Source organism: Monosiga brevicollis, genomic scaffold (assembly GCF_000002865.3).
Source record: "Monosiga brevicollis MX1 MONBRscaffold_15 genomic scaffold, whole genome shotgun sequence".
Classification (NCBI taxonomy): Eukaryota; class Choanoflagellata; order Craspedida; family Salpingoecidae; genus Monosiga; species Monosiga brevicollis.
The window spans coordinates 527,807-542,736 of record NW_001865052.1 but is presented as its reverse complement, the minus strand read 5'-3'; the positions used below and the strand labels follow the sequence as shown (position 1 = coordinate 542,736).

Sequence of the window (14,930 nt, the reverse complement as noted above, 5' to 3'; positions counted from 1 at the left end):
AGGTCGTCCGGCCTGACTCGGCGTCGGTCAAGAGCTTGCTGCACTCGGTGTGTCCAAAGCGAGCGGCCAGCATACGAGGAAGCTCCTAAAAAGGACGCAAGGGCCAGACAAGGGGTATCGCGTGCACAGCGTGGCGCCAGTCAGAGCAAGTCAGTGTAGCAGCGGAACGATGGGGCATGGTGGGGCACACGAACATTGGCATTGCTGCGGCGACGAAAATCGCCCTTGTGCACAATGAGAAGCTTGAGGCAGTTGCTCGCGCCGGCAGCCGCAGCCATATGCATAGGTGTCCATCCCTTTCAGGAGGCAAAAAAAAAAAAAAAACCGATGGGGTAAGATGCAGAGCGCTGTCAGGTGAGATCAAGAGTTCCAGAAGGTCATGGTGAAACAGAGGTGATGAATACAGACATCATTGTCAGCCATTTCCAGGCCCACGTCGGTGTAGGCCACGCGGCCAAGAATCTCCTCCACGATAGCAGGTTGATCATTGCGGCATGCCTCGTGCAGGGGTGTGCGGCCAGCGGCATTGCGGCACTGATAACCAAATTTGGAGACGTATTTACTGGCGAGGGGTTTGTGTGAATGGGTTGAAGGGACGGAACGTGAGTCATGGGTGAAGAGTCAGGATCGTGAGCCACTGAGAGGAGGAGCAAGTTGACACGTAGCTCAAACGTACAGGAAGCCAGCACGGTCGCCCTTGGCACATGCCGCATGGAGCTTGTTGTTGCCGTCGGCCGGCTTGCCTCTGAGCGGCACACCGCGGAGAAGGAGACGAACATGTCAGTTGGCCTCTGATTCGGGTCGGGAGGTCAGGAGGTCTGCAAATCACGTACCGGCGTGGTGGTGCCACACATTTAGTCAATGGAACAGGCAGGCCATCGGAAAGGGCCGCGTAGTGGCTGATGAGGCCTTGGATGCCTTCATACATGGGTCCATCATCAATGCAAAACCAACACTAGACAGGGCGATAGCATGTTCAAAATCAAGTGAGGGATGGTGAAAACTGTTAGGGAGGGTAGCCTCAAAGTGAGCATTTGGACAGAGAACAAGCAAGAGGCTACAAAGGCTCTACGCCTGCGGGCATGTGAATGTAAATGTCAAAGACCAACCTCGCCTTGGTTTTTGAGCTGAAAGTGCATAACGCCTTCGGCTCGATAGAACATGGAAAGAGCATAGCCGTCACCACTGCTGCTGGTACGGATCAGGTAAGAGCCTGCGATGTTGTTTAAGCAACCGGAGGGGCCGTGAACGCGCTGAGACGGAGATGACTCGATGAGCAAGCACGCGTTGAAAAGTCTCAAAATCGGACCGTCGGCTTGGTTGTAGAGCAAGGCTTCGACATCGCTGCGCCCCACGGCGCCGTGGAAAAAGCTTTGTTCATATTCAAACACCATGATGTCGTTACAGAGGACGGGGCTGCGGAAGTCAACGGGTCAAGCAAGCCGAGCCGTATGAGTGGTGGCAGCCCGCGCGCGGACTCGAGCGAGCAAAAGTCACAAGGTGAAGAATGCCGAAAAGCACACAGGGCAGACAAGCACAAAGGGCAGACACAACGGTGGGTGACAGGGCCAGCGAGTGGGGTGCGGATGATTGCAGTCGTGTCAAATTGCAAGGCGCGCGACCCGATCACACTTTAACCTCTGTCTCAGACCATGCACTAGGCGCGGCGATCCAACTCTGGCCACATCTGTCACGGGATGCCTACCACCCGGATGGGCGGATGTGTGTGTGTGTGGGTGTTGAGGGGTGTGTGTGTGTGTGCGCGCTGGACTGATTCAATCAAGCTGCCGTGCCTTTTGTCTTGAGGTAGTGCGGGTGTCACAAAGGATCAAGGAAGCCCTCCCCCGCCCCCGAGCCGTACGCACCTCCGTCTTGATCGGCACCCGGAACGACGCCCTCCTCCCACCACCAGCGACAACACACGATACGACAACAAACTGCGACAGCCACAGAGAGAGAGAGAGAGAGAGAGAGAGAGAGAGAGAGAGAGAGAGAGAGAGAGAGAGAGAGAGAGAGAGAGAGAGAGAGAGAGAGAGAGAGAGAGAGAGAGAGAGAGAGAGAGATGAATTTGTTTGCTCGGTTTGAGAAAGAGAGAAATAAAGAGCATAAGAGAGAGAGAGAGAGAGAGAGAGAGAGAGACAGATAGAGAGAATGAATTGGTTTGGTCAGTGAGAGAGAGAGAGACAGAGAGAGAGACAGAGAGAGAGAGAGAGAGAGACAGACAGACAGACAGAGAGAGAGAGGTTGAGAGAGAGAGAGGAGTGATCAAACAAAGGGGCGGATCACTGTGATTTAGCTGCCGTACCAAATGTCAAGGGTGTGCTACCAAGTGCAAGCAATTGTCATCATTTTGCCTCTGTTGTGTCTGCCTCCATAGGAAGCGAGTCGGCCTGTGCAGATACGGCATCCGACACCCCAGGCGGGGTCGCAAGACCGGACCAGAAAGAATGCAGCGTCAATGTGAGGCTTTGCGCCAGTTTTCTTTCGACGGCACGGTGAAGCTTCGTGCTTGTTGAATGCGATGAATTGTTGTGGCAAAGTCTTGCACAGATCCCGGTTTCCCCCGTATCCCCATATGTTGGCCTCCTTTCCCGTTACACGCTTCATTGCCGAGGATCAACAACGTGATTAAAGTTGACGGCGTGGTGGGGTCGGTTATGCTGCGTGCGACATTGATGACCATACCTGGACAGAGGGATGGCGCCGCAACAATAGAGCATGGTGTGAGTCTGGTCTCGGCGCTTTTTGGTTTGTTTGGACAGCGAGTTCACTCACCAGCAATCGGCTCGCGAGCCTCCATCGGGCTTCTGACGTGCACTTGGGGGAAGGTCTGATGCAGGAATGGCTTTGCGATACGCATATGCCATTGGCTGAAAAATCTGCGCCAAAAATGTTGATTCAATGTTGGTTTCGATCAGGTGTCGAGCCTATGAATGAAGCCATCACTTTGGCCACGCACCTTGAGCGCGCAAGCCCGGCATGTCCAAAGATCCCCCGTGACACCCGTGGTGTCAATCTCCAGCTGCCCATTTTCCAGCTGTGAGAGAAAGCAAACGTCAGCATGCCGGCAAGAGCTCACAATTATCAAGCTGGTTGCCGCCAACCCAGCACATGGCGCGAATAATATTATTAAATGAAAGGGAAGAAAATGCCATCAGCCTCAAACAGCAAACAACTCACTTGATCCAACATTTCGCGCCAGCATGCCGCTCGATCCAGCTGTCGCTGAGCCATGTAATCCTTTCGACGGATGGCAAAGGCAGGGAGATCCATATCAGAAGCGAGTGAAGCGGGGCGCGAGATGATCGAAACACGACTCGTCTCAGCAAGCAAACAGGAGCTTGACCAACCAACAACACCTTGGACTCGTAACGGTTGTTGTTGACGGCGGTCAAAAAATCCGAGTCCCGCAGGACCAAGTCGCGCAGCTGAAACTGAACCACCATGCGAAAGCGGGGAACGCACGTGAAACTCTCGCAGCTTGGACACTGCCATCTGCACCAGAACAGGGAGGGGTCACGCTGTACACACCAAACAAGGGCCGTAGGTGGATGTGCACGAGCCCGTGCAGCCGGCTGAAAATACACGACAGCAAAACGTGTTGTTGCAACATTGGCCTGGCGTTCAAAAAAACAAACAAACAAAAAAACAAACAAGAAACCCCCCCCCCCCCCCCCAAAAAAAAAAAAAAACCAACAACCCCGCATTTACAAGTGAGCTTGCCAGCCCCCCCGATAAAAAAAGATCGTCGCCAAGCTGCGCTTACACATTATGGCAGCCTGCGTGGCTTGTGCATGCGGGGTTATGTGGATTCTGCAGCACGGCTGCCGTCACTGTATGGTCATCATAGTCGTTCCCCACCAAGCACGTTCAGCAAACGCCAGTGGGTTGAGCCAGGTGCGCGCACTGTCATACACACAAGTTTCACAAGTGGTCAAAGACAAAAGACAGAGACGCCGTGAAGGGCCGACATACGGTAATCCTCGGCAAGAGGTGTCACGGCAGGTGCTTGAGAAGGTACGGGGGGTGGCCCAAACCAGCGGCTCATAAATTGGCTTTCTCGTGAACTTGGCATGGGCCTTGAGCAGCACTGGCAAGAGGCGATCGTGAGGGGACGTCTCAGGTCGCCGTGAAGCAGAACGAGAGCAAGGGCCGACCCAAGACCAACCCGGCAATAATTGTGAAAGGTCTCGGATGAACAAGTCGCCCCCAAGACACTGGTGCTGGATTGGCAGTTGCTACATTGAATCTGTTCGTCTCCACTTTCGTTGTCGGAATGGTCCTCGTCGTCGTCGTCGTCGTCGTCATAATCAAAGTTGTCGCGGCGCGAGATGCTTTTCATTTCAACATCGTCACGTGTAAACTAGCCGAACGGGAGAGGCGTGGAGCGTGCGGTTTTCACAATTTGTATCAACGGCTGGTCCAAAAGTCAGATACACTCAAGGCTGTGAAGGAATGCAGCAACCGCGGGTACAGACCTTGTTGGCCTTGTCAAGGTCAGCCAAATCCTCAGCAGCACGACGGCGCTCGGGGTGTTCTTGCAGAAATAGATCAATAAGCCCTCGCAATTGGTGGTGGCTGTCAGAAGAGAGCAAATGAGGCGTCAAGAGGAGCAGAATAATAAAGGATGGAAAATTTTATATCGTAGGCAGGCAAAGGAGTCTTTTCAGCAAATGCGATTCTCACCGGCTTACGCGCTGGACGGGGACGCGGCAATCGGGGCAGACGCGACCACTCGCCATCCATTGAGAGAAGCAGCCGCCACAGAACGAGTGCAGACAGGGGATGACGCTGATGGCGTCGTGCATAATGTCCTGGCAGATGGAGCAGACGAGCTGGTCCGCCATGGCATCGCCCCCCTTGGCGTTGGCCGATGTCGCGGCAACTTGGGCTGGTACCACGGTTTCAGTATTGGTGGAGTCGGAGGCCGGCACCGCGGTCCCGTCTGTAGCTGGGGCCATCACAAGCACGACGCAAAAGGAGACGTCGTGCTCGGGTTGGGCTGGGTTATCTGCCAACGTCAACACATCACCATTGGCTACAAACTTGGTCAACCCCCGACCCAGCAGCTCGCCATTGAGCTGCGTGCCATTGCTCGACAAGTCTATATGTACATGTCCCAGCGATCAAATAATTATGGATGAAGTGGGCGTGTCCTGGAGACGTGGGCGTGAGAAAAACTAGTGGTTCGAACCTTTGATCACAATGCGTCCGTCGTCCTGGCGTGAGAGAACGCAGTGCACACCCGAGATGATGGGGTTGTCGGGGAATGTCACTTGGCACTGATCCGCATGACGACCCAGGGTGATGCTGGCGGTCTCGAGTTCGACAACAGACGCGCTCTTGCCCTTGACCGGAACCAGACGGCCCCAACCCGAGCCTGATCCCTCCTTGAAGGCGCAACGAGGAGGACGAGGAAGAGCTGGTGAGTAACTGCGCAGGCAGGCGCCACGAAAAATCACAGACATGGCTCGCAACAAGAGCGAGACTCACAGCGGCGGGCGGAGTCGTGGTCGCGGTGGCAGAGCGTTGCAGGCGCAGTGTGCCGCTGCGCTTCAGACCGGGGCGCGGCGCCTCGCCATGGTCCGGTGCAGGTGCAGCCTCTGTATCCTGTGGGGTGGGATGGGGGCGCTTGCTCGCCTGCTCCCCTGCTGAAGCAGTGGCAAGGGTGCTGGCATCGATGGACGAGGTCACCTGCGAAGCCCGCTTCAACGTCGGCCGCTTTGCCATGTTGCCAGGTCCTAGCCACGAATTTGAAAAATGGCGGCGCAGTGTGTGTGTGTGTGTGTGTGTGTGTGTGTGTGTGTGTGTGTATTTCGGTTTCGTTCCGAAAAAACAAAATTTGGGTGACATTCTGACATTTTGTGGGGGCTTTTGTTGGAAACGACTATTGTTGACATCATATTTTTTTGGCTTTTTTCGTGCGCCATCATCTGTCCCATCAGTCCAAAGCGGACTTGAAGGTTTTTGCCTTCGCCCTCTAGCCCCGTGTCCCCACGCCACCATGACTCTACCGATCCGTGTGCTCGGCTGACTGAACCTGTTCGTCTCTCCAAGCACACCCAGAGTCCGGTACTCTCTCAACCACCATTTCTCCCCGACATCCACCCCCGATCCTTCATGATCTTCGCGACACCTGCATGTGCCTACTTCCTTCCTACTTGACTTTCTCTCTACGTGTCTTCCTTTCCTTTGCATATTTTGTCTGACATTCAGGTCCTCTCTATAAATAAATACTGTTGGGCATTTCCATGTGTGTGTGTGTGTGTGTTGTGTGTGTGTGTGTGTTGCACCGCATGTGAGCGACGCTCCGGCTCTCTCTCGCTGACAACGAACGACTCTTTCTTTCTCTCACTTTCTTTGTCCTCTCTCTCTCTCTCTCTCTCTCTCTCTCTCTCTCTCTCTCTCTCTCTCTCTCTCTCTATCTCTCTCTCCCTCTCTCTCTTGCGTCTCCGGTTGGTCCGTTGGTCTCCGGTTGGTCTCTGGTTGGTCGCCGTTGGCCTGTTGGTCCATCGGCCTGTTGGTCCGTGGGTCCGTTGGTCCTTGGCCCTGAGGGGGTTGTCACTTTGAGCTGCTTCAGTTCTGGGAGCCTGCCTGCTTCTTGTGCTGCGTGTGGATGAATGCATGCGTTTGTGAAAACTTCTCGAACTTCACCATTCTAGACTCATTCATCTGGGCTCATGGACGCCCGTGCCCCCAAACGGGCGCACGTGATTGCGCGGGGCGGTGAGGGTACGACGGGGGGGCAGACTCGGTCGCAAGGGCGCAGCCAGGCTCGCAACGTCAAAGATGAGGATAGCCCTGTGCCTGAAGACAGCGCAGATCGAAGACTTCAGCACCGGCGCAAGGAGGCCCACCGACGCCAGCGCATCAACCAGGCCTTGGATGAGCTGCGCGAACTCACCCACTCGGCTCACTCTGATGAAAAGTCAACCGTCTTGAACCGTACTGTTCAGCTAATCCGCACTCTGCAAGAAGAGAACCAGCGTCTTCGCGCGGCCTCGACACGACCCTCCGAGGGCGTCAACCCCAACCCTACTACCCCTGCCCAGCCCTTTGAGCGTCCTGCTCTTCATCACCTCCCGCCATCCATTCAGTCCACGGCACCCGCATCCCAGGGCGTCAACCTGCTGCCCAATGGGCTGCAACAAATACACAACGGGAGCCAAGGCCACAGCCATGGCTCCCCGCGCCTCTTCTCTGGCAACACCACACCGCGCTCCTTTGCCGACCTCGAATCCACCCTTGACCTTCCTTTTGCCAACTTGCCCCTTCCGTTGCTCGAGGATCTCGATCTCTCGGATCTGAATCCGGGCGACACCGGTGACGGTGTCTATCGTCACCGACCCTCCCTCGGTGCTGGAGCGTCGGGCATCGGAGCGGGTGCCGCCAGCGGCAGTGCATCTTCTGCCAACGGTGGCCCCGCATACCAGCGGCCCGATGCAGATACCATTCGGGGAGAGATTTTGCAGTTTGTCTCCCAGCGCGAGGCCCCTCTCGACCAATTTGTGCTTCCCTACCCGTTGGGCCTGGCGTATGTATCTACCCGTGGCGTCGTGCTGGACTGCAACCGGGCTTTTCTCGATCTCTACGAGCTGGAGCGCGCAGAGGTGGTTGGCCGCTTTCTTGATGCCACCAACACCCTTGTGGACCCTGCCACCGGCATTGGCGAGCTTCGTGCCCTGGTCCAAGGTCAACGCGACGTCGTTGCCATGGTCCGCCGCCTGCGCCCTCGCCGCTCGCAGGGCATCATCTGGGTCAAGGAAACGTACCGCCGCCATGGTCACGTGCCCCCAAATTCGTTTGGCCGTCGCCTCAAGTATGGCTTTGGTACCTTTGAGCGCGTGGAGCCCCCAGAGGGCGGTATGCCTTTAGTTTTGCCCGAGCAACTGGGCAATTCCCGCTCTCGGTCGGATTGAGCTCAGTTGTTGAGTGTTCGTCTCGTTGAGTTCCGAGTCTTGCCTTGCCTGGTTGGCCTTTTTGATCGACTGGTGATGCGAGCATCTGCTTGACATGGCCTTGGCGCTTGCTCGCGTTGAGTTTGCGTCCGAGTTGAGTTGCGTGTCAGCTATCATTTGAGTGAGCCCCTTTCGGTGCTTGTCTTTGGAAGAAATATGCAAAGCAACGATGGCATACAGGCGCCTTGCCAACGTCGGTTTGTGAATGCGCACATCTTGTGTTAACCTTTTTCCTTGGGGCCGTGCCCCGCCCTTGCCTTGTTGTTCTTTGCGACTCGGCCTTGTGTCTAAGCTGTTTGGCATACTTCTGCCCATGTTCCATCTCTGTTCGCCCAACGGGCAAATTTACACCCATTCACACCTTCGGTTCGCCGTGCACTCCCACGCACACCAAGTCACCACCAACACGCATGCCTTGTCTCCTGAAGTCCAAGGTGTTCACAGACAGACAGACCGACAGACAGACAGACAGACAGACCGACCAAAGCGACACTCGCCCTCACAGAGCTTGACGCACAGAGCTCGCTCACACACACACACACACACACACACACACACACACACACACACACACACACACACACACACACACACACACACACACACACAACACACACACACTTGTGCAAATGTCAGCACGATAAAGGATTGCGGCAATGCTATACAATACTTGGCATGCCCACACACACACACACACACACACACACACACGCTCAGCCATCATGGCGGACGACCGGACCGATCGACGGCGGCGAATGCAGCAGCAGCAACAGCAGCAGTCGTCGTCGTCGTCGTCGCACAAGCGCAGGCAGCAGAAGCAGAGAGAACAGAAAAATCAACGTGACACCGACCACCATGAACGGCATCATCGCCTGCCAGTCACGGACCTCTCCGAGCTGCTGACAGCTGATGCTCAAGGTCCCCCACCTGTCACTATCATGATCCTGTGTCGCGACGTTGTTTGTAGAGCTTGATCTGATGCTGGTTCATGTATGCCCGCCCCCTCAATGCTGTCTACGAACTATAGACGCTCATCAGCTCTCGTTGGCGCCGTCCTTTCGTTCCACGTTCGGGGTCTATCGGGGAGCGCGCACGGGCCTAGGCATCAAAAGCCGGGTCGATGCGCCAGCAGGAGAAGTGTTGACAACCACTCGACCCGGCATCTGGTTACTCTCTCAAGCCTCTGTTGGCCAACGGTGTGAACAGTGTCTTGGGCAATTGCCTTTGGACAAAGTAGCCCCAATGGAAAGGTTGGGCTGCACATCCTGCCGTACCTGGTGCTGCAGCCCTGGCTGCTGGGATGCCCTTCAACACTGGCATCTTCCTGCTCACTGCGCGGTCCTGCAGGGTGCGTGCTACGAGCTATGCTTGGACACGCCCATCATAATGCGCACCACCGCATGGCTCAGCATCTTCGCCTCTCCTTGGTGCCCGGCTTAGCCCTGTACGATGAATCTGAAGATGACCAGGATGCGGAACTTGAAGGCATCCGGCTGTTACTACGACTCGAGTCTGAGCACCTCTTGCACGCCTCATCAGATGCCCACGACTCGGCCGTGACCCATGTTCAGCAACAGCAATGTCGAAACGCGCGCACTGACGATCATCACGTCATCCAGGAATTGCAAATAGCTTTGGACCGCCTCGCGGTGTGTACTCCCTGCTGCACGATCGACTAGCTGTCACACAAGGCATGCTTCTGATTGCGCGCGCATCCCACAGACCTTGGACTGCAACATCAGCCCACCGACGCTCGATGCTTACCTACGCCTCTCGTCCAATGCCCATGGCCTCTTTGCCCCTGAATGGATCGACGTGCGTATCGCGTGTGGCCGCAACTGGTTGTGGAGCAATGCTGTTGAATGCTGATTGGATTGTGCACCAGGTCGCCGTATGCGCCTGCACAGACGGATTGCAGTTGATCAACCATAGTTGCTTGCCCAATGCGGCTTTGGATTACGAGGCTAGCCTGGCACAAAGCCGGGCCGAACATCGACCCGTCATTGTGCTGCGTGCCATTGTAGCCGGTGCGATCTCTTGGTGCCGGAGTACTGGCCTGGCTAATCGTTCAGGCTTGGCTCATGGTTCTGGCTCAACGCTGAAACTTGCTGTGCGCGTGCTTACAGTCAAGCCAAGTGACGTGGTAACCATCTCTTACGTCAACTTGACCTGGTCCCTGAATCGTCGTCAAAGATATCTCATGGACACAATCGGGTTTGTCTGGCACATCTGCTTCTGTCTGATCAACGGGTCTGATCAGTGAGACATGCTTCTGACCTTGCTGGCTCTGTTTGTGTCTCACCGTGCCAAATAGGTTTCGCTGCGCTTGTGATCGATGCCGACAGGAAAAGCTTGATCCCATGTACATGGTTGAGGAGGAATCGACCTGGGTTCCACGATGCTCACGAGATAACTGCTCGCTCTTGGCACCTCTTGTACAAGACCCAGATCAGGGTCGGTGTATTTTGTGTGGCATGACCATGACACTGTCCGACAATTAAAGTTAGTTTGGGTGTACACCTGCGCAAGCGTCTGGATTGATTGTTTGGAATGAAACGCGTCGCAAAGCACAGGGAAGAAAGATGCCCACCGGGTATATGATGCACACTGGGGGGTGAGCGCCGTTACATTGATAGAGAAGCTAGGTTGGTCGCAGCAGGTGACCCAGGACGACGACGACTTTGCAACCGCTGGCCAACGTGCGATCGCATGAATCTTTCACGCGACTAGCGTCGCTCGGCCGTTGACCTGAAAGGAATAGACGCAAGTATATTCATTTCCCTACCAGCCCAAATCCAACCCGAGCAAGAGGTGCGTGAGATGTTCACAGTGCAGAGAAACGCGGGTGGGCCAACCAAGCACACCGCGGGCATGTACTCACGTGATTACTCTGAATCTCCAGTTTGATAAAGCGAGCCTCGTGCTGATGCACTGCAGGGATGGCAAAGCTTTGCGGGGAGCGCGCTGGATCAAAGTCCGCCTGAGGACGAGCGAACCGGTAGAACAAGTCAGTCACAACCTAGTAGTCGGGAAGTGGCAGATGACCATGGACAAGCACGGGCCAACCTCGAGCAGCATTTTGTGAGCTGCAGGCATGGCTGGAGCAGCGGAATTTCCTGCAGCCCAGACGCGGAAACGTCGCGGCGCACTCGACTGATTGTGTGATGCTGGGAGTGCAGCCTGCGCCACATGCGAAAGTGCCACGCTCTCCACGTGCGTGGGTGCAGCCAGTTGAATGAGCGCAGTGGCTGCAGCCCCGCGGAAGGCCCAACACTGCTTTGGTTCCATAGAATCGCTCAGCATGGCCCGAGCAGATTGGTCGGGCTGCATTGAGAAAAGACTACCAGCGTTAAACCAGACAGTCAGGCAAGCACCCACAACTCCACGGGGCAAACTTGCGGTTGCCGGCGCAGGAAGAACAAAGCCGTGCAAGGCCTGACAAACCCACGGCCTCTCAATATTACGCACCTTTCCCAACGAGAGCGCCAGCTCGAGCTACGTGCTCTTGCACAATGAGTCTCAATGATCCGAGCCCCGCGAGCGTAGCTGGCTAGATTGACCAAAGGGCTTGGTGGGGCCGGGGCTGTTTCTGCCGAAAAGCCATGAACAGGGTATTTATATCAGTCAAGGCTGCGAGTGTTTGAGACCATGTCTGGCTCTTGCATTTAACCAGACCTGGGCACGCTTTTGTCGGGGCATTGGTTGGGCAGTTGGGGCAGGTGGGGCAGGTGGGGCAGGTGGGACACGATGGGCACTTGGGGCAAGCGGCTGCGGAGCGAGAGGCATTTGAAGCCTTTTGCTTGTTGACAAACTGAGCTTCTGCCATGGTCATCATGGTCTGACGCATAATCTGGGCTTGCGAATTGAGTGCATCGCGGACATGTAGTTGCTGATGGGTAAAGTTAGTCTGCTGTGCTTCCAGGCGTGCCAATTTATCCCTGTACAACAGACATCACCTTTCCTGTTAGTAACCATGGCTCACTGCACTTTTTGCCCAAGTTGGCAAGGCGCACGTACCCCAGAGCTACCAAGAGCGCTTCGCTTTGGGCTAACAGAACAAACAAGCAACGGAATTTCAGCAGCAATAACCACCCTGTTAGGACGCGAAAGAATAACCATCGTGCAACTCGTGGGCCGACCGGAGCATAATGAGGTTGCTAGAGACACATGCCTTGATTTGCTTGCAGATTGTGAAGTGACCTTTGGGTCTCTGCGGGCAGCTGTCACACCGGCCAGAAACAGGGTCAAGGACAATCCGCGATGCGAATGACAAAAGAAAGGGTGCAAACATTCAGGCGTACCTCCGTTTGTGAATGGGCGCTAGCCTCCGCCTGGGTTCTGGCTTGAATTAACGACTGTGGCAAAAAAAAAAAAAACAAAGCCGTCTTTTCAGATCACAATGCAACTTTGGCAGCTGAAATTGGCGGTACTCATGACCATGCTTGTCTCGTGTTTGGTGAGTCAAGGCATAATGGTCAATCATATCCAACCTGCAGTGCCTTGTCGACGTCGTCAAGCGAGGTCCGCTGTTCTTCCAGCAACGCGTTTAATGGACGATTGTCACACTTGCTGGACACTGAGACAGCAAGCTGCTGCACAGTGGAAGTGAGGTCTTGAAGCTGCTTGGACAGTGCAAGCAACTCTGCGCGCGAGGTGTCGGTCGCAGAGCTGGAAGTAGGAAAACTCGTGCTCCAGCGGCTCATGTCAGACGCAGCTCGCATCATTTTAGTGGTCTGATCCCAGATGTTTTCAACCTGAGCACGTGTAGCGTTGTTGACCGCAGCGCGCGAGCTTGGAAAGCGGATGGCCAATGCAAACAACAGCAGTGACAGCAGCAGCAGTGACCAGCGCCAGTGCCGGTACGCTGAGCGCGCCGTACTTCCGACCATGGTGATGGCACAGTTTCCCAACTACTCCGCAAACCACAAAGGGCATGAGGCCGAGTTCTGGATGGTCACCGCTGGAGTAATGCCCCCTCCTCCGCCGACAATAGCAACACCAACAACAACAACAACAACAAAAAAGAATTGCCCTACCAACAAGAAGCCCTTTAAGATTCCATGAAGCAAGCCAGTTGCTGCGCTGCCCAGGCTATAAATGCAATCGGTTCGCGTCAGCAAAGGAGAGAGTGATTCCAGAGGTGGTACGACAAAGAGATTAATGCTGTGAAACTACCTGGAAAGAACGTCGGACAGATCCAAACCCCCCCTATTTTGCTGGAGCACAACACGGACGGAATCAAGGGCAGTTTAACGCAGACACTGTTGGTCACGCACGTCACAAGACAGCTGTCCTTGATTCACTACTTGGGGCGAAGACAGGATCTTATGTCGTTCTGAACGATGGCATACCTCTTGTTGGTAACGCGCTGCAAGAAGGGCCGAATCAATGATACGGGGAGCAAAGGCATGTGGGCTGCGACCTGCATTCACACGGGCGTGTACAACACAAGTGTATCAGGCAGTTTGACCATGAAGAAAATTGAGGTCACGGGTGTGTGTGTGGGTGTGTGTGTGTGTGTTGACGAACCGACGGATTCCGTCTGAGCACTGGCGGAGTCGTCTTCACTGGTATTGCGCAGGACGCTGCAAATCAGAAAAAGAGGAGGGCATGAGTCGAGTCAAAGATGGGATGAGCGAAAGGCCTCTCTCCTGCGCCAGCCAGACTGACCGGTGAACCCGCCGCTCATAGACAATGGGGCCATCATCATCGTAGAGAAGAGTTTCATTAGGACCCAACTCCAGCTCGTCCTCGCTGAGAATGCCCTGTGTGCCAGCATCAATGACAAGGCCACACAGGTGGAAACTGTTAATTTCGGAGGAAGTAGATGTCACGACCGCTGCAAGTACAAGCTGCGTACCAGGTCGTTGTCCACACGACGCAGCTCGGTCGTGGTTTGCACATGCCTGATGCTGCTGCTGGTATTAGGGGTTGCAATGTTGATGCGCGAGTGGAGTACGCTGGCAAAAGTTTCGGCCTGGTTCTCATACTCGCTGGCCACTACAAAAACACCAAAAGCATTTGTCGCACGTGACCTACGATCGCCTGTTGCCAGCAAAGTCCTGTCGCCAGACACAAAGATGTTCAAGACAGTCACTCTATACCTGAGCGATCAGCATCTTCGTCGTCCGAAAACAGGGTCTGCAACATCATGAGCACCGCAGCCACCGTTGAGATGTGTGGGAGGCGGGCTTCCTTTAGCGGATCAAGTAAATTCAAGGCATGCAGCCACTTCGTACATTCGTGGCAAAGCCGGGTGGCGTCCGCGGGCCGGTGCGGCGACGCTGACGCGTTGGCGTCGACGCCCTGACCACTGACATCTTTACAGCGTCCCAAATCAATCGAACCACAAGAGCGTACGTGCCCCGAAGATCAACCCCCCCCCACTGGCCCTCTGGAATGACCGTTAACAAAGTGTGCTCCGCTCCCTCTCTTCTCTCCTTTAACTTTTTCTCTCTCTTTTAACTCTCTCTCCCAAACTTTCTCTGTCTCTCTGTCTCTGCTCTCTCTCTTTAAATGCTGCTCTCTCTCTCTTTCTCTCTTTCTCTCTCTCTCTCTCCCTCTCTCTCTCTCTCTCTCTCTCTCTCTCTCCCTCTCTCCCTCCCTCCCTCTCTCTCTCTCTCTCTCTCTCTCTTTCACGCAATGCCTCTTGCAAGCGCTCTCACTCTACCTGTGGTAATCTTGCCATCCTTCATACATAAATCTCTCTCTCTCTCTCTCTCTCTCTCTCTCTCTCTCTCTCTCTCTCTCTCTCTCTCTCTCTCTTTTTTTTTTTTCTTTTCTACCTGACTTCCGTGCCACCGCCGGCGCCTGACGTCGAGACACATCCCGACGATCTCCTCCATCACTGGCGGCGGACGGTGCCAGAATGGGCCGGCATGGGGTTCGTCCGAGCAGCGTTGGTATTGACAGCGATCTCGGTATGTTTGATGAGCCACTCTGAAGACACCACGCAGCAGGCAGCCCTCACAC

At 55.1% G+C, this 14,930-nt stretch overlaps 3 protein-coding genes across 3 annotated transcripts; 2 read left to right on the top strand and 1 right to left on the bottom strand.

Annotated features, from left to right (window-relative positions):
• Positions 1-5,680: 5,680 nt before the first annotated feature.
• Positions 5,681-7,919, top strand: Mb_HLH_4 (uncharacterized protein; the record flags this gene model as incomplete). Its single annotated transcript, XM_001747135.1, has 3 exons — positions 5,681-5,809; positions 6,217-6,459; positions 6,663-7,919. 3 exons carry the CDS (start codon positions 5,681-5,683, stop codon positions 7,917-7,919), a joined length of 1,629 nt encoding a protein of 542 aa, XP_001747187.1.
• Positions 7,920-8,680: 761 nt separating this feature from the next.
• MONBRDRAFT_26678 (uncharacterized protein) lies at positions 8,681-10,221 on the top strand (the record flags this gene model as incomplete). Its single annotated transcript, XM_001747134.1, has 5 exons — positions 8,681-8,876; positions 9,306-9,607; positions 9,681-9,773; positions 9,844-9,985; positions 10,031-10,221. 5 exons carry the CDS (start codon positions 8,681-8,683, stop codon positions 10,219-10,221), a joined length of 924 nt encoding a protein of 307 aa, XP_001747186.1.
• Positions 10,222-10,483: 262 nt separating this feature from the next.
• MONBRDRAFT_33018 (uncharacterized protein) lies at positions 10,484-14,356 on the bottom strand. The gene is made up of 14 exons (XM_001747010.1): positions 14,198-14,356; positions 14,063-14,099; positions 13,819-13,958; positions 13,629-13,723; positions 13,488-13,543; positions 13,310-13,380; positions 12,449-12,484; positions 12,260-12,313; positions 12,098-12,168; positions 11,634-11,896; positions 11,427-11,547; positions 11,025-11,298; positions 10,840-10,938; positions 10,484-10,739 (listed from the first exon to the last, which is right to left on the bottom strand). Exons 1-14 carry the CDS (start codon positions 14,276-14,278, stop codon positions 10,677-10,679), a joined length of 1,461 nt encoding a protein of 486 aa, XP_001747062.1. The 5' UTR covers positions 14,279-14,356; the 3' UTR covers positions 10,484-10,676.
• Between the last annotated feature and the right edge of the window lie 574 nt (positions 14,357-14,930).